This window comes from Odontesthes bonariensis, chromosome 22 (assembly GCF_027942865.1).
Source record: "Odontesthes bonariensis isolate fOdoBon6 chromosome 22, fOdoBon6.hap1, whole genome shotgun sequence".
Lineage (NCBI taxonomy): Eukaryota > Metazoa > Chordata > Actinopteri > Atheriniformes > Atherinopsidae > Odontesthes > Odontesthes bonariensis.
The window spans coordinates 29514704-29536332 of NC_134527.1; the positions used below are offsets into that span (position 1 = coordinate 29514704).

General features: G+C 39.7%; 2 protein-coding genes across 3 annotated transcripts in view; one reads left to right on the forward strand and one right to left on the reverse strand.

Annotated features, from left to right (window-relative positions):
• LOC142372372 (metal transporter CNNM4) overlaps nt 1-9497 on the forward strand; it is a 48227-nt gene extending 38730 nt beyond the window's left edge. For both annotated transcript variants that reach the window (XM_075455246.1, XM_075455245.1), the window contains one exon: nt 578-9497. In XM_075455246.1, coding sequence (XP_075311361.1) covers nt 578-1093 — 516 coding nt within the window. In that variant the 3' untranslated portion in view covers nt 1094-9497. The remainder of the gene's footprint in view (nt 1-577) is intronic.
• Nucleotides 9498-12347: 2850 nt separating this feature from the next.
• LOC142372538 (sialidase-3-like) lies at nt 12348-16265 on the reverse strand. Its single transcript, XM_075455468.1, has 3 exons — nt 16155-16265; nt 15125-16065; nt 12348-12510 (listed from the first exon to the last, which is right to left on the reverse strand). The coding sequence occupies exons 1-3, from the start codon at nt 16263-16265 to the stop codon at nt 12348-12350; spliced, it is 1215 nt and encodes a 404-aa protein (XP_075311583.1).
• Between the last annotated feature and the right edge of the window lie 5364 nt (nt 16266-21629).

Consider the following 21629-nt stretch of genomic DNA (forward strand, 5'->3'; position numbering starts at 1 on the left):
TTTGCCTCATTATGCAAATGAGGGAGGCAGACTTTCTTATTGGGCTCAGTTATGAAATAAAAAAATAAATCATTTGTGAGGAATAAAATGATTAATATGATCGAAATGAAAGGAATACAGAAATAAATACAGGAATAACAAGTAAACATAGAAAGAAACTAAATATATTCCAATTAAAATAACAAGTAATTTGGAAAACTGAGTGAATAAATAAATAAATAGCAACATTAACACGAGTTCAAATTAATGCACATACAAATTAAAGCAGAAAAAATGTATTTATTTCACATTCTATACAGTTATTTTTGCATAAATTAGCTTTTCATTTAATTTTATTAGCATTTATCATCGTATAATCGTACCTATTACTTGTTTAGCTATTTATATTTGTATTTATTTTGTCTTTTGTCTTTTATAATTGTGGCTGTTTCAGACTGATAAACAAACAAACCGTACCAACCACATGACCTCCTCAGAAAAGGTCGATGTTGGGACTTACTGGTGTGGGAACAATTACAGAGTGTCCTACAGAAGTTCTGGACTGTGTGGAACCTCTATGTTTACCGTTCTTCCTCAGATCACTCGTGCTCAGTACCAGAACGGCCTCCTGGCGTCCAGGCTGGACAGCACGCCGCAGTCTCCGGAGGGTAGCCACACTCGCCTGGACATATCGATCTCTTTGCCTCCTGTGAGTCCGCCGGGGACGCGCGTCCCGCTGCCGCTGGCCACGCCTCCTGTGAAGCCCCCGTTGTCCAGCACTCAGCCGACGCCACCGGCCGGCCGTACCACCTCCACCTCCAGCCGTAGGCCGAGCCAGTCTTTGCCCCCTTCCAGCAACCACACCCCGCTGTCCCAAACCCCTCCCTCTGCCATTAACACTGTGCCCTGCACCCTGAACCCAACCCAGACCACCTCGCTTACCTCCAAGTCCCAGCAGTCCTCGCCCTCTGACGGCCCGGAGAACGGGCCGGGAGAGACCACCACCCTGCTCCGAGAGCACCAGAACTGCGTGGGCCCCCGCCGGCCCACCCACACCCAGCAACACCCACACGTTCATACCATCAGTCATGCACACACTGAAAGCACCATCTAACTGCAACAATGTAAAAGCTACTTGTTCATGCACTGGCACGACTTCCTGAAACTGAGGATCAGCACAACGGAGATCCTGCGCCCCCCCTTCCTGCATGAACCCCCCCCCCCACACACACACACCTCTCCAACACTGACAAAAGACCAAAAACAAGGAACAAAGAGGGAACAAAAGTGAGTACATGCAAACATGATGGTTGTGGATGTGTCTTCTTAAAGGGCCAGTTCTCCAAAAATGTATCTTCTCCTGCTGTTAGTGAGGAGACTTTCGTGGAGGTGAATGGAGTTCATATTTTTCTGCTCAAAGTTTTAGAGAAAAGAGTTACTGTAATTTTGACCATGAAATGATCTAAAACTTTTACATCAACCAAAAAATCTGTAACTTAGTTTCTTAAGAGAAGAATGTTGCATTGATAGATTGATAGATTATTTTTCATGAAAATTATAGATCTTAATAGTAGCATTTATAAACATGCGATTTGGTCCAAATATATATTTTAAATTGAATCGGAAGCACCCTCTGCATTTGACCTCTCACTTGTATTCAACAGAAACCATAGCAACTTAATTGTTGATGTGTTACACTGCCCCCTTTTGTCAAAGGTTGAACTGCATCTTGGAAACGTTGAATTAGTTTCTGAGGATGTGATTAACGGTTTTCACGAGTTTACAGCTCATACTGTTGTGATATACATTTGAATCCTGAATGCACATTAGGCTTTAAAAGATGTGGATGTCAGTGATGAGTTGGTATTTATTTGTTTTCACGGACTTAAAGGCCTCGGTATGCTTCTCCGTCGCTATCCGTCAATCTCACGCAGAGGCTGTTAAAGCGTAGCCTTTCCCGGACGAGCATAAATCAGCCTTTAGCTGGATAATTTTCACAACTTTATTTACTAAACCTAAAATCTTACAGGTGTGGAGGACTGAAGCTGCAATAATAAGCAAAAAATACATCAATGGCTAAATATATAAGTTTATATGATGATAAATGCTACTAAATTGAAAGATTAAAAAATTAATTGAAAATTGAATAAAAAAAAGTAATAGTTATGCAAAATTAACAGTATATAATATGAATGAAATACATTTTTTCTGCTTTAATTTTAAACTGTTTTAATTTAAGCTGGTGTTCATATTGCTGTTTATTTATAAGACCGCCCCCCTAATTTGCATAATGAGGCAGGAATGCATACAGGAATGTAAAAACGGTGATGAGGAAACGCAAAAAGAAAACATGGAAATAAATGGGCTTGAGGAAGTAAATGGGGGGAGAAATGCAAAGGTTAAATACCAAGAACTAAATTCATCTAGAAAGAAAACAAATTACAAAGTTGTATAAAGCTTCTTTTTAAAAAAAAAAATGTATGGTAAAATCAAAATCAAATAAAGAAATAATTTGGAGGGAATAAATAGATTAGTAACAAATTAACAAAGAAAACATATATATATATTCCAATTTAGAAAATGAATTAAACTGAAAACAGTAAATAAATATCAACACAACACACATTTATCCTCAAAAAAACATATTTAGATCATTTTGAATAAATTTTTAGTCTGTTTTTAGGTTTAGTTAAACAAAGGTGTGAAATTTATCTGGTTTAAACATAAATACAAACTCTACACTGACGTCCACATATTTTAAAACTTAATGTGCACTCAGTATATCCACTAGAGGGCAGACTGTGGCTTCATGTTCCCTTTTATTTAACTTTATTTAACTCCTAAACAAACCACTTCATACACCTGTGGATAAAACTAAAAGCATCAACTTTTACTTGTTTTTCTGATGTTTTGAGCAACGCACAAAATTCCATTTACCTTCATTTTTATTTTTGAGGTTTATAAATCAAACCCCTGCAGATAAAACTTTTTGTTGTTGTTGTTTGTTTTCTGTTTGGATAATTAATGAGCTGACCCTTTGAAGTCCCCACTGGAAAAACAGTCTGTTGCACAGCTGACTGTTGGGAGAAGTTTTTTTCTTTTTTATTAGTTTGCCTCATTTTTTCTTATTTCCAAAGAGTGAAACTTCCAAAGTTCTAAAATCAACCATGATGGTTTTATTTACAATAAGTGTGGTTATGGTAGGTCTCTTGTTTGAGATTTTCTGTTTTACTGAGTGTGTTGTGAATAAATTTCTGTGTCAATTCAACTACCAGCAAAGTGACCAGATTCACTGTCTTTAACGGCTTCTGCAGCTGTAGGTGAAACATAAACCAACACCCCACTAATGCTGCATGTTTTAACCCCTTTAAATCAAACCACTGCGTCACTCCTGACCGTGTAAACTGTGCTGAATGTGGTTTTCCAGATTTCAGGAAGTGATTGAGGAAAGTCGGTTCTCTTGAATCTTGCTCGAGCCTATCAGGGTTTTTACGGATGAAATGATGATAAAACGTGATTACACTGTACTACTATATGATTATGTTGGCACACAAAGAAATTAAGACAGATCTGGTGCAAAATATTTTACATTCCAACAACTGTAATATGACATATATGTTCAGTTTCATCCTAAAACCAAAAAATATTAGTTTGAATTCTGGATGGCAAAAAATCCTGCAGCATAACATGTGGCTTCATTTGTCTGCTTTGATTTAGTTTGTTAGTGGAAAATGTTTAAATAATATAAAACAATTAATGAAACAAACATAATGAAAAAATAATTATCTTGGAGTAAAACATACTCACTAATTTTCACTTTTTTAAATGTAATTGTTTAAAGACTGCAGTAGATTAACCAACTTACCTCTTTTTGATTTATTCATAAATTAATGAACAAAAATACTGTTCATGTTTTGTTTTTCATTTTTAAAGCTGTCATTTAAAGTTGATTAACAGAATTCTTTATTTCACATCCCTTTCTTTTATTGTTCTTCGATATATTCATAAAAATACTGCACATAATAAACAATTAACTGGAAAATTTACTTTTCACTATTCACTATTTTTCTGACATTTAAAAACTGAATTGGACGATTTAAATCGAACATTTGCATTTTGCCTGTATTTGATACACAGTACTAATCCATTTTTTATCTTAAGAATACATGTTGGCCTGCCTACTAGTATAATTCTGCAAGTCTACAATTATTCTTTTATAACCATATCTTTTAGAAATTCATTCATTTTCATGCCTCATACGTGACTTGGTGACAACCATCGACTGCCTGAAATCTGCAGCATCCAATGGAAAAAAACAATTAAAGACATTAAACAGATTTTATTAAAGGGGTTAAAACATGTGAAAGCAGTGGTGTGGTTTTAAAATGCAGTTGGAGTAGAAATGTGATGGGGATTGTCTTGGCCTACCTCCTGAAGGCAATATGTTTCACTTCGAAGTGTGACGAACATATTTATTTTGTGTTACGTTTCTTAATATGTATTTGACATCAAGTATGTTTTTATATTTGTTTATTTTTTGTCTTTTGCTTCCTTAAAACGGACGAGCCGCACAGATGCTGTTTTGTTGAACGTCTTCCACTTCTCCACTGTGAATAGTTTGGTGCAGCTTTAGTTCGTTCGTACAGCTTCACGGTGTCCGGACACAGAGAGCTGGTCAGTCTGGACCTCGGCTTGTTGCAACACCGTGTGTTAACTGACGTGTCAAAACTCGTGGTTAGAAATTACACTGGGCTTGGTTTGATGATCAACAGGTGACTAGAAGACCAAATGAAAGCTAAAATGAGCGTGTCAGTAGAATAAATGTCCACAGCAGAGTTGGAGGGTCTTTAATTAGGTTTAAGGTGGTTGTCCTACCCCAGAGCTACATTAATACAAAACCTCAAACTCTATCTGAAAGCTTCGAAAAGTTCCCCAAACATCACAAAAGAGTATCTAATATTTGTAGTAGTTACCCATATTTGAGGCTTCTTACCTTCTTGGTGGGATAGATAAAACTGAGCTGCAATGTGCTTTACAATTATTACTTTTGAACATCTATCAAAACACGAATCTTTTAACTTTTGTGTTGATGGAAAATTTCTTAGAACTGTTTTCAAAAATTTTATTTTTTAAATATGATTTTGTTATGAAGAAAAGGTCCACAAGCATTTTTTCTAATGGATTTTTAGAATGAAGGGTGCTTCCACATTTGCTTTTACATACGCTCATTTTACGTGTTGACTTCCCATCGTTGTTGTTCACACGTGCGTTGGATGGTGGGGTTAGATGAGTCGTTTTTAACTTAAGTTGTCCTCAAAATTGGAAAAAAATTAGGCAGAAGTCAAATTAAAGCCTCTAACCAAACTTCAGTATGTGTCTTATCAAGTTGACCAATCAGAATTAATCTGTGACAGAGTTTTAAAAATATGTCTTCTTATTTAAAAAATAAATTTGGGGGAATTTGATCCAGTTCAGAGTTAAGTTGCACCATTCGGGTGTGAACTGAGCATCTGATAACTTGCCTGTTTTAAAAACTACTTTAAGGGCCAAATTTATTTTCTTGAAAATAACAAAATCGACCCAAAAAAATAAAGATTGTGGAATAAAAGTGAAGTAAAATGAAAAAATAAATGTCACTGAAACAATAGAAACATTTTAGTTAAATAACAAGTCAAAGCTAAATGGAAAACTATTGTCCAAATTATCATTGGCATGATAAAGATCTATGTCTGATCTGCTTTTTGTCATTTTATTAAACGATGACCGTATATCTCTTGAACCTCGTACCTTTGCCCCACCAGGATAAACCATCAGATCATGGCAGATGGATCCCCACATTGCTCCGTACTGAACTAGAGCACGATTCAGAAAAATCCAGTGAAATTATTTTGTTCTGTACTTGGGATAAAAGCCATGTTCGTATCCAGGTGGAGCCATGAGGTCCAGATCCCTTCTTTAAAAAGATTCAAATTGAATAACTTGTTCCGTAAAGATGGACACAGGAATGCAGGGACGATGGTTTATATTTAAATTTTTAAGTTAATGGTACAGTGTAGAGGCCAATGGGGAAGTTGGGATGAAGAGGCTGTTGGATCAGTTGTGATGTGGAAGCACCCTAACGCTTCATTTCCACACAGCTTTGTGTCCATATTCGAACCAACAGATTGTCTATTAACTCCCATGGGCGTCTTTATGGTCTCAGTTATGTGCAAAAACTTGTCTGAAGTATCTTGAAATATTCTGGAGTGGATCTCAGAGAGATCGAGGTGTCCAAAGGAGTTGGAGAGAAAAACTTGAGTAAAGACCAATCAATACCAGATGAGTATATTTTCAAGGCATTGAAAGTTCATTGGCATGTTCAGCCAACACAGACCTGACAGGTTAACCTCCTAATTCATTTATCGTGTTGGATTAAAGGACACAAGTCAAAGCTGCGTGGAAACGAGGCGTGACTTTGAATGGATAAAAAGCAACCAAGCCCAGAGTTAAGAATCATTAACAGATGAGAATCAGGTCATGATGTTGAGAGTCCTCACAGCATAATAACTGGATTTCTTTCACTGTGTTGCACGTTTTCACGCTGATTCAATCCTGTGATTTGAATCCTCCCCCTCGAATGACATCCTTGAAACAGGGTTTAATTCACGCTCTTGACACAATGTGAAGTACATTTTAACATGTGTATGTAAATGATACTGTACCTGTTCAACCTTTGTTTAGAGAATAAGCATGTGGACAATTTTTAGTTGTGTTTAAAAGGACTGAGGAGATGAAGAGATTACCACAAAGACAAGCAAAGCATCTCGCTCCTCAGCACTAAAGCTGCTGGCATGTAATCTACCTACTTTTTCTTACGTATGAAAAAATGATCTAACTGTAAAGAGTAATTATTTTGTTGAGGATAGTAACAGATATGTATGTGAGGAAACAGCTGCATAAGCTACCACTGATCTGCAAACACTTTAAACTGAAGAGATTCTGAACATCAATCTGAAAAAGTGAAAATTCCAAAGCATTTCTACATTTCTGAGTGCTGGTTTTCCAACCGGATAAATTGGGCTCCTGTTCACTGTGGTTATTGCTGTCTAAACTGTTAAAGAGTTTATTTTCTTATGTTAAGAATTTGTGTTGGATTCTAGTTTAAAGTTCCCTTGAAATGACTCGGGGAAGGCTGTTCCTCCACCCCCCTCCCAAAAAGCCCAGTCCGCTCTGATTGGTCAGCTCGACTGGCCTGATCTGGCAAACTCTATTTTTTTATTGGCTGCTAATGCAGTACACACTCCTTAGTTCAGGATGAGTCGTCAACATTTTTATTACTTTCCACAAAATGTCGAACTCTACGATATGACGAATACCTACAAAATCGTTTTTTCCCCAATATTAGGCCAGATACTGGCTTTTTGTACATATGAGAACACTTGAATTTATTTTGATTTCATGGGGACTTTAAAGTCTTTTGTTTAGGAGTGTAACGGTACACAGCCAACTTGCTAATTGAGGCACTCAGATGCTGCTTACTGTAACTATGGAAAGATTTTGAGCTGTTTGTTTTTTTTAAAGTAAAAAATAAAGGAAATGATGTCAGTTTGGGCAGCTGGAAAAATGTTCATAATGAACATTTAACCCAGTAGTTAAGGTTCAGCTGGTGAACTGCAGCAGAGACAAAAAGTTTGTCGAAGCGTGACACAAATCTTTCTCGTTTACATATTCGGAGTCTTTTTGCTTCTCTGCTGGTTTTCACAAATATGAAAGTTTAAAACTCAATTTGTTGGCTGTTTTCTTGTCAACAGTTTTACTAATTTAACATGCTGACTTCAATGTTCTCCCTCATTCATTTTCGATTGTGTCACTGATAAACCGACATTTAATCCAGTCATCCACGTATTTTTATTTCTCTTTATGTAACAAATCATCTTTCCCAACAGGTTAACAAAAATCTCCTTAAGTTACCTACATGCTGAAAACCAAGCAAGTTTTTACAAAGATTTAGCCTGTGTAATGAAGCTTTCCTTAGCTAGAGATTATGTTTACAACATGTGTGAAGATTTAAAGGGTGTTTACCAAATTTTTTTATTTGTTTAGTTGTCATGCCAGTAGTTGGACAAGTTGGCATGTTGATTTCGATCAACTTTGAAGGTACCAAACTGAAGGGGTCCATCCCAAACTGAACATTGTGTACTGTTACACCCCTTCATTCATTATTTCTGTTTTGTGCTTGAATGATTCAAATTGTAAAACTAACCACAGAACCAACTGGTAGCCGGTCATTATTCTAAAAGAGGAATACCAGACACAATGGAGACACAAGAGGACCTCCAGGAGCCTCCTAAATGGTAAATCCAGCCATGGAGAAGGTCTGCACTCATAGATTTTTATTCAGCAGGAACTTTCTGACCTGAGGGCAGAAACATTTAGTAGCCTTACCCTCTATTTAAAAAGAATTTAGACCTGCCTGCTGGTTCATAGGTCTCATGTAGCAGTTGGTCATACTGGTTTCTAATGAAGCCACTGGTTGGCTGTGTAACTACCAGAAATGTGAAAATGTAGTAGAGATGTATTTATTGTAAACATTGTATTTATTTTGGTGCACTTGGATCTGTGAAACGGGCTTCCAGCTGTACCTCGCAGCGGTTTTTATTGGGTTACTTTGCCCAGAAACACTGTGCTCAGTTCCCTGATTGCAGTCTGTGTTATATTACTGTAAATAATCTGTATATGATGAAATAATGAGAGAAATGTAGGGAAAGTTGATCTATTTATGAGAAATGAAGTGATGTGTTTTATTTCCTTTGCTGGAGGGTATTACACAGCAATAAACGGGGCACAGAGTTGACCTCAATTAATAATTTACTCACATGTTCCATAGCTTTCTTTTAGTTTTCATTTTGATGAAATATGATAACCAAAGTATATTCTTCTGTCTTAAAAGCCGCCCTTTTCTTTCCTGTCCCCCCGCGCTTCATCTACTTTTCACTCTGCCATCTTCACGACTGCTCTCCCGCCGACTTGAAGTATTGAAATTCCTCCGCCGCTCTGATCTGCTGAGACATTTTATTGGTCAGAGCCGAGCTTATCAGCAACTCCTGCGGTGTTGTTTTTACCCGGCAGCCGTGTGATGATTAGACCCGTACGTTGGTAGCTTAAATATTTTCTGGAGCAGAGTGAGTTTTCCACACTGTATCATTCACAGATGGGTCGTTTCATGCATGAGGAGCAGTGCAGAAACAAGCCGGCTGTGCAGATATGAGCTACATCAGGGATCTGAAATGAAAATAAAACTCTTTAAACGCAGGCCTTGAATCCGTCAGCTTTCTTTTCTTTTCTTTTCTCCTGGGTGTAGATGCAGAATACCTTCTTTTGTGAGGTTTTAATATTGAGACACTCCTGAACATGTTTTTATTTTCTTGAAATTGTAGCAGTTGAGCAGACATGAAGGAGCGCTTCCTAATGTGGATGATGTACCTTAATAAAGTCTGTATCAAATGTTTTATTACTACTGTAAGGCATTTAAAGAAATCTATGAGGTTAATAAACCTGAGATATATTTCTCTACAGAAAATCTGTCTGATTGATTTTGTGCCTGGTCTGACTACAGGACCTAACTCGGCTCATTGCTCATTTACAGATCTGGGAAATATTTACATGTGGGAAAGAAGCTGGATTTCTTAAACAGTGGCTGCAACAATGGAAAGTTTGCACAAGTATGTCATGAATGTGTGACGGATTAGGACCCGACCCACAGATGTATTTTTGTGACTTTATACTTGAGCTTATTGTACGGAGAAAAACAAACAACATTTTCCCTGGAACATCACTGATGTGTCCATATTTAGCTTTAATTGAAGAAGGAGTTCATTATTAAAGTGATACTCCGGAGTAGATTCACCCTGGGGTCATTTGAACCGTGATATCCAGCCAAGTAGCCCACCCGAAGTTTTTTTGATATTGGCTGAACATCAGCTGAGTTACTGAGTTATCCCGAATAGCTTCGTACAAGGGTTAATGGACCCTGGCAGTATCTCCAAAATTACCACACTAAAATCACATGCCATGACACCAAACTTCTACAGTAGTACAAATATGGTCTGTACTCACAAAACGATGCATTTGGAAGTTTGTACATAGTCCAGGAGTTTATTAATATCAACACAAGCCTGATAGCTTCTCTGCAGCTAAAGCTGCGTCGACGTCACTTCAGGGAGCTTCAAAGTAAGATGAGGGTTGATCTACTACTGTAGACAACAAAGTATATGCTATATTCTACATGTTTTTTTTATGAATTTTTATGTTGTAGAGTTGTGAAATTATTTTATCAATGGAGAAATTGAGCAGCCTTGCTTTGTTGTCTACAGTAGTAGATCAACCCTCATCTTACTTTGAAGCTCCCAGCTTCCTGAAGTGACGTTGACGCAGCTTTAGCAGCAGAGAAGCTATCAGGCTTGTGTTGATAATAATAAACTCCTGGACTATTTTCAAACTTCCAAATGCATCGTTTGGTGAGTACAGACCATATTTGTACTACTGTAGAAGTTTGGTGTCATGGCATGTAATTTTAGTGTGGTAATTTTTGAGATACTGCCAGGATCCATTAACCCTTGTACGAAGCTATTCGGGATAACTCAGTAACTCAGCTGATGTTCAGCCAATATCGAAAAAACTTCGGGTGGGCTACTTGGCTGGATATCACGGTTCAAATGACCCTAGGGTGAATCTACTCCAGAGTATCACTTTAAACCTGCTGGCAGCAAAAAGTGCCCGTAAATCCATTTTACTTTTGAGAAATAGTCCAAAATTCACACTGTATAACTTAGAGAAGGTATGCACACTGAGTCTGATGTGTGATGGATTGCTGCAGGCATATTTACTGCATACTGACACTTTCTTAACTCAGTTGATGGTCTGAAACACTTTAATCTGTACAATGCAAAACATTTCAGGTTGTTACATCTCTTGTTAAAACATTTAAAAAGTTACAGTTATTCACAAATGTTTATTTGTACTCCTGATCTATGACTCGGTTTGAATCATCTTCCCCTAAACAACAGTATTATTAACGAGTTTCCTGTCATTTTAGGTCATTATCACAGCTTAAAGACCTCATGACACCTGGAGACGACCTTTTTTTGTTTAGTCTGAAATAACTATTATTTTCGAGTTGAAATACATTATTGTGATAAATATGCCCGGTTCTTTGTTATTTTCGAAATTTGAACGCACGCTACTGAAATCCACCGGCCAGTGTCCCGCCAACGTTCCAACATAAAAATGACGTATGCTCGGGAACGCCTTCTGATCGCCTTCGGACTCGCAGTTGTAGCATCTTGAAAGTTTGTTCTAAATATTTTTGTTGAGAACATGCCCGAGCGGTGTGTTGCAGCTTATTGTTCTGTTATGGAATTATTGTCTTAACTCCCTATTAAGATTTTGCTTACCTTCCTATTACATCTGATGAGAAGTGAAATAGAGACTTTCAATGTTTGTGCCGGCCGGCCACGTGTTTATTTTCTTCTGCAAAAGAGGTCAGTCCTCACCAGTCAGCGTTCGTGGTGAGAAGAGACCCAGAACAAAGGAAATCAGAAGCATTTATACAGAAAGAGGAGGGTTTGGTTCTTTCAGGTGACACCTGAAAGAACACACCGTGTGTATTCTCCAACTGTCTCCTTGCCACACCCCCTGGGGGAAAGTCTCGCACTTTGGGGAGATGCAGAATCCGGAGACAATGGTCATTTGAATGATTATTGTCAATGTGTTAATCAACAGACACATGGTCTGCAGACATTGGGTCTACAACAAGGTGCCTTTTAAAAGACAAGTGGTTAGCAGACATCAAATTTACCATAACAGTTCTAACACTAGGGAGAAAGGTTTAACAATTCATTGGTTTCCGAAAGACCCTGCTTTGTGCGAACTCTGGACGCAGCAAGTTTGTAGGATAAGAGCTGGTCCGAAAGGAACAGTATGGAAGCCAAGCTCGTCGTCAGTACTTTGCTCAGCACATTTGGAAGAGGAGTGCTACGACTCGATCCCCGCTCTGAAGGAGCAGCTTGGTATCAATGTTCGTCTGAAGAAGGTTTTGCTGCCCAATTCGGTTCCGAGCAATGGCCCTTTGCGATCTGTAGGCTAGTAATGGTGACTATTTGGCTACTTCTGGGAGGTGAGGAGGCAGACTGCACACACACATGCTCGCTGGTACAAATGCTGGGTGTGGATATTACAAAGTACAATATCTTACGGAGTGTTCATTGTCAGAAAAGTGAACAAGAAGGAAGTTACCATTCCACGTGCTGTAGCCTGCCAAAATCCATAGGCATCCGACCGTCTGCCACAGCAGCACCACCAACAGCGCCTTCCGCCTCGCCATCCGAACTTTACGTGGAACCGTGTGGCTCCAACTCACCCAGGTATGGCTCGTATCTATAGGGCATAACGCCCCTCACATAGTCCTCCAGCATTGGGTCGGACTCTGCCACTTCGAAAAATGTGTCAGGATCCGAGAATGAATCGGAGGAGTTGTCAGAATCCATGTTGTAGCTATGACAGGTGTCAGGATAGTCGTGAGTGACAAAGGTGGCGTTCCGGAATGCACGTCATAGGTCACGTGAAGGACTAATAGGAAGCTCGCCAGCAGATCGCAAAAATCGCACTTTTAAAAGGCCGTACAAACTCAATTTCTCTATCATAATGATTAAAACCAACTTCAAGTGACTATTTTGTATGTGTACTTTCAATGTGTTTATGTATATTACAGTATTTTCCACGTGTCATGAGGTCTTTCAGTGTTTCCCACAGAAGTTTTGGAAACTATAGGGGGGGGGGGGATTCAAGCAGTGTAAATTTGTGCGAGTGCAGATTTTAATTAATTTGATTTATTTGGACAAATATAAAAAAAATACACCATAAAAGACAACAAATTGAAAAAAAGGAATGTGTGCTGGAGATGTCAGAAACCCTTGTGGGCTTATAAGGAAACCTCATCTTGTCATTAAAACCCAATGATAACAATTGTAATAGAAAATATTTACAGGTTAAAACTCAACTTCATGAAAAATATGAATGGATCATATACAGTGAGTACTTATGCCTTTTTGAGAAACTTGAAAAGGTTGTCCTTGATAATAAAGGGTGTGGGAAGTACACAATGAGTTCATGAACACATCAGAAGTGATTTGGTTTTGATATCTTTAAAACAAGAGAGCCATTACAAAATAAAAGCCATAAATATGAATGAATCGTATACAGTGAGTACTTATGCCTTTTTTTTTTTTAATGAAAAGGTTGTCCTCGATAATAAAGGGTGTGGGAAATACACAATGAGTTCATGAACACATCAGAAGTATTTTGGTTTTGATATCTATAAAAACAAGAGAGCTATTACAAAATAAAAGCCATAAATAAGACTGAGTCTTATACACTGATTACTTATACCTTTTTAAAAAAATTAAAAGGTTTTCCTTGATAACAAAGGGTGTGGGAAGTACACAATGAGTCCATGAACACATCAGAAGTGGTTTGGTGTTGATATCTTTAAAAACAAGAGCGCTATTACAAAATAAAAGTCTAAAATGGAATAAACTATGCACACTGAGTAAATGTTCTACCTAAAATGATTTTTCTGGAAATTAAAAGGCTGTGAAAGCTTTATGGTGACTTCACAAACCCATCAGAAGTGGTTTGGTGTTCATTGGTTGAATAGTCCCTAAGCGCTCTGGCTGCCGTAGTTCACTTAGAAGTATATTCGGCGCGGTTACTCTGATCTTTCGCCAGACTTGCTTACTTTGGTGAGTTGATAAAGCCTGTGGTATGTTAGTCTTAGTTTTCTGTAAATATTAATACCATCCTGAGGCTAATTGGTGCGGTTTTCGTGACGCTATTACAATTACAAAGCCGGAAAATAAGCGAATGTCGAATATAAAACCAACTTCACCCCGCTCCGCCGAGTCGGGATGGTTGAAACACACATGCGAGACGGATGGAACACCTTATTTTAAACAGAAACTATTGAGTTTACTATTTTTTTAAGCAACATACCGGACAACATACTAGTGTACTCGTCATTGCTCAAATTTCACATTATTTCTCATAATATAAATAGGTCAAAAAAATATGTTTCTCAACGAAATCACGATGATTACAGCTGATCTTTATGCACGCGCACCCACTGATCCGCCCCGACAGCGACTAATAACACATAAACCTTTTTTGCCACTAAACTTCAAAACTCTGACATTGCACACTTTAGGACATGTTTAATTACTAATTCACCTATTGTATAGTCATATTATTATTGCATGAAACAAAAAATACAAGTATTTATTACAAAAAAAATTCCGCACGGAAGATTTTACTTACCGCATTGAAAAACAGGTTTGCGGGGATAAAATTTGAACGGCACAACGTTTTCACGCGAGATTTCGCAGGGTTGGTCAGTCTTGCGCTGGGGCGGTTCTAGGGGCAGGGCCACAGGGGCATTGGCCCCAGCTGAAATCTGATTGGCCCCCTGACGTGCCCCTGTCCTGTCACTCATCTGTCTTTTGTCCGGTTCAGTTCCCGTCACAAAAAACGAAGAATAATGCTGTTTTAGAGGAGTGAAATGTACAGTAGTTACCCACATGCAACTTTGTGTATGTTTGTGAGAGAGATGTTTTGAACTGACAGTATTTGTGAAAAAGTAAAAAGGTTTTGAAAAATGAAATAAAATGCTGGATTTTCTCACATGCTGTGTGTGTTTGAGAGCATTTTGTCTATGTACAGTAAAAATGCATGTAAAAATTATTATTATTTTTCTTTTTAATTACGTGTTTAATTAAGTGTTTGAACATGGTGTGACTGGTGAAATGTATATACAGTACCTTACCAAAACAGGGAATTGTGTGCAAGGGTGTTGGACAAATACTTGGCCCCTCTATGAACACTGTGGCCCCTTAATGGCCCCTTACTCAGAAATATCCTAGATCCGCCACTGGTCTTGCGGGCTGAACGTAGTGACGAAATTTGACGTGTCAGACTTGCGTGGTTTTCGAGGAAAGCGCTGTGTTTCAAACGTCCCGTGTTTCAAACGATTGGAATTCGGAAAACTATGGCGGCAAAAAGGAAACTATGGCGGGCCGCCATAGTTTCCTCAATGTATGGGAAACACTGTACTTACTTTCCAATGCTTTGGTAAACTTGGTTGTAGCTAAAGACGTTGCATGCTATCTGTTCAGTTTCTGAACTCTCTCCACGCTCCATCAGACATGCGAACCAGCCCTCATCAAGGTAAGCCAGGTCTGAGTAACCACTGGGCCCCTTGTTAATGATCCAGGGTTGGCTCCATGCAGCTGAATCCTGCGGGGATTTGTTCAGATACACTCCTAAATCAACTCTTTTGGAAGGACTGGTTGGGTGGGTATAGAGCAGCCACTCAGACTCCTTATTTGACCCGACCTCTTCGGGCTGAGCTGGAAAGGAGACCACACTTCCCTGACAGCCACAACCTGTTTCCACGAGCTTCCCAGCAGATGGGAGGATGATGAAATCCCCTCCGCTGTCATCGCTGACAGCTTCCACTCGATGACCTCCATCATTACGAGCGTTGCAGTAGAGAAACCTGGAGCCTCCGGCATCGGAAATCTCTGCCATTTCACACTCAACAGATTTTTTTCCAAGCATGTTGCCAAACTGCCATGTAGTGCCGCCATCGTCGCTGTAAAGACTTATTGCACGAGGAACAGCGCAGAAACATGCTATACAGAAGCATGAAGGACAGCAAGAACCATAAGCATAAGCTGGAACAATCAGTCTACCAGTCTGTGTTTGAAGGCCATGGCCCGGCCCGACAGCAAATGTGGCCCATTTCTTCATTTGGGGCATTTTATCGGTCAGATCAGTGACTTTGCTCCAGACTTGGCCTCCGTCTGTGGTGGTAACGTAGCAGAGACGGGCCTTGTTAATGCCCCAGAACCTCTGCCACGGTTCTGAAACGGTGCCTTCGACGCTGATGAAAAACAGAAACAGTGTTCTGGTGCTCTTTTCGTAGACCGGGCATGGGTTCATCGGACGATATCCGTCAAGGCGACTCTTCTCCACCACGTTTTTGGACTCTGACCACTGAAAAAAAGACACCAGTCAGAGGCTGAAATTAACTTCTTTTTTTTTTTAAATTACACAACAATGAATTTGTTATTTTATATAATCACCTGAATTTTCAGGTCATGAGTGGTTTCATCTTTGATAAATGTTCCTGTTTTCATGACCAGCGCCTCTGTGCTGGCGTCATCTGAAGTGTGCCGCTTCTCTGCAAAGGCCATCAGGACTTTTCTGTCTCTGTCGTAGAAAAGAGACGGAATCCTGTATACCTCATTCCTATCCTTGTTGGAAAGAAAGACGGTATTTTGATCCCAATACGGAGTTGAGACTTTGTTGCCCATGGTCTGCAATCTGTAGGAAAATAATAACACAACATATGACGATTAAAGTCGTGCAGGTTCGTCGTTCAGGTGATGAGAGTCTGCTTGATTTTTTTATCAGACATGAAGCTGCACTTTGAGAGGGAGGAGGTTTTATTGCAATGAGATGGGGACATAACAAAGTGTGATAATGCCTCGGAATGAATTAACGAGGGTGAGAGTTTATCTGTGGCAGTCATGGGTCACATGTAGGCCTGCCTAAAGCTGAGCAACAATTAAATAATACACCAGACAAAAATCATTTCACTCATGCTGATGGACAATGATTGTGTTTTTTCTTAATAAAGTAAAGTCTTTTTGCTGAGGTTTCTTTTTTCTGCACCACATTTTGTGGATTGTACAGATGGTGCAGGATTCGTCACCAACTTAGCCTCAGAGAAGGAGATTCATAGCTTGAGGTGGACTTCGCTGCCTAAACCTTACTGCATAGTTTTAATACCAACATTTCACCAAATAATGACTTTAAGTGGGCAGCAAGAGAAAAAAGTTTGAAATAAATAAGTATTGTGTCGTACGGTACATGAACTCTGGTGTCTTTGGATGAACATTGTATGCACAATGTTTTGTGCCAGAAATAATTCCTAATGGTTTATTTATTGATTTATTTTCTCCTTTAGCAGTAGCTAACGCTAACAGCTTAGCTAATGAAAATGACGTACAGCAACTTCTAAGGAGTTATTGCTTTTCCTTTCTGAAAGATGAACATTATTGTTCCCACATTACTTTGTTAGCTGAAGCTTTCCAGCTGAACGGTTAGGTTCAGTAACTCATCAACCTGCAGCTGTGTGGATAAGGTGTGTTTCCAACACAACACCGGTCCTCTCCTCACTCTCGCTGCTACATTGAACGCCGTGTACCTCTCGGTGTGTTAACATTACATTATCTGCACGTTTCTGATAAAGATGTAGATCTCCAAGTATAATTATTTAATGAGGTTAATACAAAATGTTTAAACGCAGTATTAATGGTACACATGCATTACTACGAGTTATGCTGTGTATATCTCCGGCTTGGTCCATCACTGTTGATGAGAAAGCATTGTTTGCCAGCATCTGCTGCTAACTTATGCCAAACTATTTCCCTCTGGGATCAAAAGAGTAACCATCCATCCATCCATTATCTTCCGCTGGTCCGGGGATCGGGTCGCGGGGGCAGCAGCTTGAGCAAAGAGACCCAGACGTCCCTGTCCCCGGCCACTTCCTCCAGCTCTTCTGGGGGGACGCCGAGGCGTTCCCAGGCCAGCCGAGAGACATAGTCTCTCCAACGTGTCCTGGGTCTTCCCCGGGGCCTCCTCCCAGTGGGACGGGCCCGGAACACCTCACCGGGGAGGCGTCCAGGAGGCATTCTCACCAGATGCCCGAGCCACCTCATCTGACTCCTCTCGATGCAGAGGAGCAGCGGTTCTACTCCGAGCCCCTCCCGGATGACCGAGCTTCTCACCCTATCTCTAAGGGAGAGCCCAGACACCCTGCGGAGGAAACTCATTTCGGCCGCTTGTATTCGCGATCTCGTTCCTTCGGTCACTACCCACAGCTCGTGACCATAGGTGAGGGTAGGAACATAGAACTCCTCCACTTGGGGAAGGATCTCATTCCCGACCCGAAGAGAGCATTCCACCCTTTTCCGGCCGAAGACCATGGTCTCGGATTTGGAGGTGCTGATGGTCATCCCAGCCGCTTCACACTCGGCTGCGAACCGCTCCAGTGAGAGCTGAAGGTCACGGCCTGACGACGCCAACAGAACCACATCGTCCGCAAAAAGCAGAGACCCGATTCTGAGGTCGCCAAACCGGACCCCCTCAACGCCCTGGCTGCGCCTAGAAATTCTGTCCATAAAAATTATGAAGAGAATCGGTGACAAAGGGCAGCCCTGACGGAGTCCAACCCTCACAGGAAACATGTCCGACTTACTGCCGGCAATGCGAACCAAACTCTGACACCGGTCATACAGATATAGAGTTACCATCTGTATCTATATATAGAGCTGGAGGGTTTTTGGTCTGGCTGGAGGAACAGCTTCATTATATCTGTGTTACTGCATTAAATTACAGCAGATGCCCAGGGTTTGATTACAGGTAACTAAATAAACACACCGTATGATATAAAGTGTGCTGCTCACTATATTAAGATATTATAAATTTATCATTAAATCAGTGTTAAAATCTAACACTGATTTCTTATCAGAATTACACTGCAAAATAATATGATTTTAATTATTAACAGACACAAAATCAGCGTTAGTTTAATTTAGATTCAGTTGTTGATTTTACATCCGCTCAGTACTAAGTAGATCACACCACAACCTACACAATGTATACTGTTTGAACCAAAAAGTCAAAAGAAGTAAATAGAAATAAAAACTCACCAACAGCAAGTGGTTCCACAGTTGAAGTTTGACGTGTGTTTAATCGGGAAGGGTGGCCCTCTTTAATACTCCACTGTTTTATTGCTCTACAACTTTTTACGGTCTTATTTTCCTCTGATAAATGAACTCATTTAGATAAATAGTGAAGTTTATGATTTCTATCAGGTCTTGTTTTGATTGTGTCCTGTGTGTATACCAGCTTGAGATATTAACTCTTCATAGTCTGGAGGTTTGCGTTCTGAGATGCTCGAGCGTCTGTCTCCACCCTGTGGTTTTTGATCATGTGTCAAAGCCAGTTGGCGTCTGTGAAAGCATTTGTAAATATCTATTCCCATAGTCTCAATGAAAAAAATAGTTATTTCTAAGTTTCCTTTTCAAACCTCCAACTTTTCCAATAATTAGGGCCAAATTGTAAATCTGATGCCCTCACATTAAGAGTCTTTTACTTGTTAATAACTCCCACGTGATTCTAATACTCTGAATTCTGCTTTCATATACAGTCAAGTGCAAATATTTTCAGCCATACCCCTCATTTCTTTATATTTTCCTTCCAAGCAGCCATACTTCCTTGTAATCTTTTAAAGTGGTCTTGAGCAATAGTTCTCCAATCTTTCTGAAGGTCTTTCAAAGTTTTTCTTTTGACATTTTGTGCTTTTTCACTCATTTTCAGTCCAGTCCTTGTACCTTTTTTCTTTGTTAAGCCACTAACTCTGACCTATGAATCATTCAGGCAGAAAAAAGGCTCCTAACTCAAGGGATGAACCAGTGTTGTGTCCACACATAACAGACAACTTAGCAAAGTAGCCGTTTTAAATTGGATCTTTAGGCACTTTGTTACTAGCAGCCTGTCACAGAGACACATCATTTGTTCCCATTTCTTTAGTTTGAGCTATGAAAAATGTGGGAGAAGGATGTCATGACTTCTGGCCTAGTTACATCGTGTGCCTTGCTAACTGGTTCAGATGAATATTGTTGATAGTTAGAATGAGCGTGTTTATGATAAACTGCGAAAGCTAGGTGCCTCCAGAGAGGGCCACGTACACTTGTTATGATAAAACGGTATAAAAGGGTGTCACAAGATGAGCTCGTCGGACATTTTGTAACATTCTGTATGCATATTTGCTGTGACAGTTTGTTCAATAAACTCCCCAATGGACGGCTGACCGACGCGTGATTCGACTCTAATTTCTCCACAACATAATGGTGACCCCGAATTCGTGAGATTTTGCATCTGGATCCCGGCGGAGCGTGTCCTTTGTGCCCCGACAACCGACATCAGCTGTAAAAAGCCGGCAGGTTGGATCTTTTTCCTACCATTACGCAGCTGATTTCTGTTGGTGGAGCACGGCTGACCGCTTTTTCCGGCCTCCCCAAATCAAAAGAGCACAGTGGAGAGAGGATTCTGCGTCGGTAAGCATTTCATTGTTACCTCTGCGCAGGGGGGCTGTTGGAATTGTTTGAAATTGTGGGCCAAGGGGAGCCAAATGTTTGAATTAAGATAAAAATTGGGTGAACAGCAGCTGGTGTGAGACGTGTTTGGTAAAGCAGACAGCTGTGAGCAGCTGGTCTGGCTTGTGTTGTTGTATTTTTGTGATTAAGAAGGGCTCGCTAATGCTCAGGTAGGAAATAAATCGATGAGTTTAAACTGGAATAGTGGATACGCTTTTAGAGCGGGCAGGGTGGAAATCACCCGTTCATAGTGATGTCATAGAGCCAACGGCCGACCTTTGATGCATTGGGGGTAGGAATACCGTGGGACTATGGTTCGCATTAGTCATTAATATATGTGAAAATTAATTTCACTAGTCAAGGAGTAGACGAATGCTGGTAATTGATTGACTTGCGAACATAAAAGTTTGAAGGTGGAATCAAAACGGCAGTTCAAGAAAACTCCGAAAAAGTCAATTCCAGTTCTATACGAGCACATTTTAAGTATATATGTTTATATCATTTTATATATCTGCTTAGAACTCTTTGGAGTTATCCGAGACCTCAGTATAAAGACATTTTGAGAAGAAAATTGAAATTCGTGCATGTATTGACCACAGGAGATCATATTAAAGAGGTCACAGCTGATAAGTACACGTCAGCATTTGTTGCATTGGTCAAGAAACCATATCACAAGGCTTGTAGGGAAAACACATTTTGTATTCCATATATGCCGACACCAACATGTCCTGAAAAATTAAAAGTCTAAATGAAAGAAATTGATAATTTAAAACTGTGAAGATTTGAACGGTGACTGACACAAAACTTTGATCGACTGACTTGGTGTGAGTGTGTTGGACCGGTCGTTCTTTGTCTGTCAATGTGTGTGAAATCCCGCTGTTTTATGTGAATCAAAAAAAAAAAAAAAAAGAAGAAGAAAAGAAAAAGTTATTTGGTGTGAGGAATCAAGGTTCCAACTCATATCATCCCTTGACTTTTGAGTATTCGTAGTATTTTAATTTACACTCAGATTTGCTTCATTGTTATAATTTGCTTAATTGTTATAGTTGCCGCATTGATAGTTGGTTGAAATAAGGTGTGGTTGCAGTAATGAGATGTGATTTTTAAACGCTGCGTGCTGATTTCTTTAATATTGTGAATTTTGGTTGAGTGCATCTTATTATTATTGAATTATTGAATACTGCTGTAATTTGTGTTAGGTTTCTAAAGTTCTATTTTCAACGGACTTGTTGAAGGTGTTTGGATTTCAGGGGGAGAGCGAGGTGCTGCGCGGGCACGCTGCTGGTGTGGAGGCACGCCGCTGTCCTTGACATTTTTCTGCTTCTTCAAATGTTCGTGTGTGATCACATTTTCTTTCCTTGTGTCTTCCAGGGGCAATTTATGGTTGAACTG

Bases quoted from the DNA above. Each gene is read 5' to 3' on its own strand.
- LOC142372538 (XM_075455468.1), bottom strand. From the start codon at position 16,265: ATGGCCTTTGCAGAGAAGCGGCACACTTCAGATGACGCCAGCACAGAG. The intron at 16,066-16,154 runs GTGATTATATAA...TCTTTTTTTCAG, and splicing joins CTCATGACCTGAAAATTCAG to TGGTCAGAGTCCAAAAACGT. The intron at 12,511-15,124 runs GTAAGTACAGTG...CACCTGTCATAG, and splicing joins GTTTACCAAAGCATTGGAAA to CTACAACATGGATTCTGACA.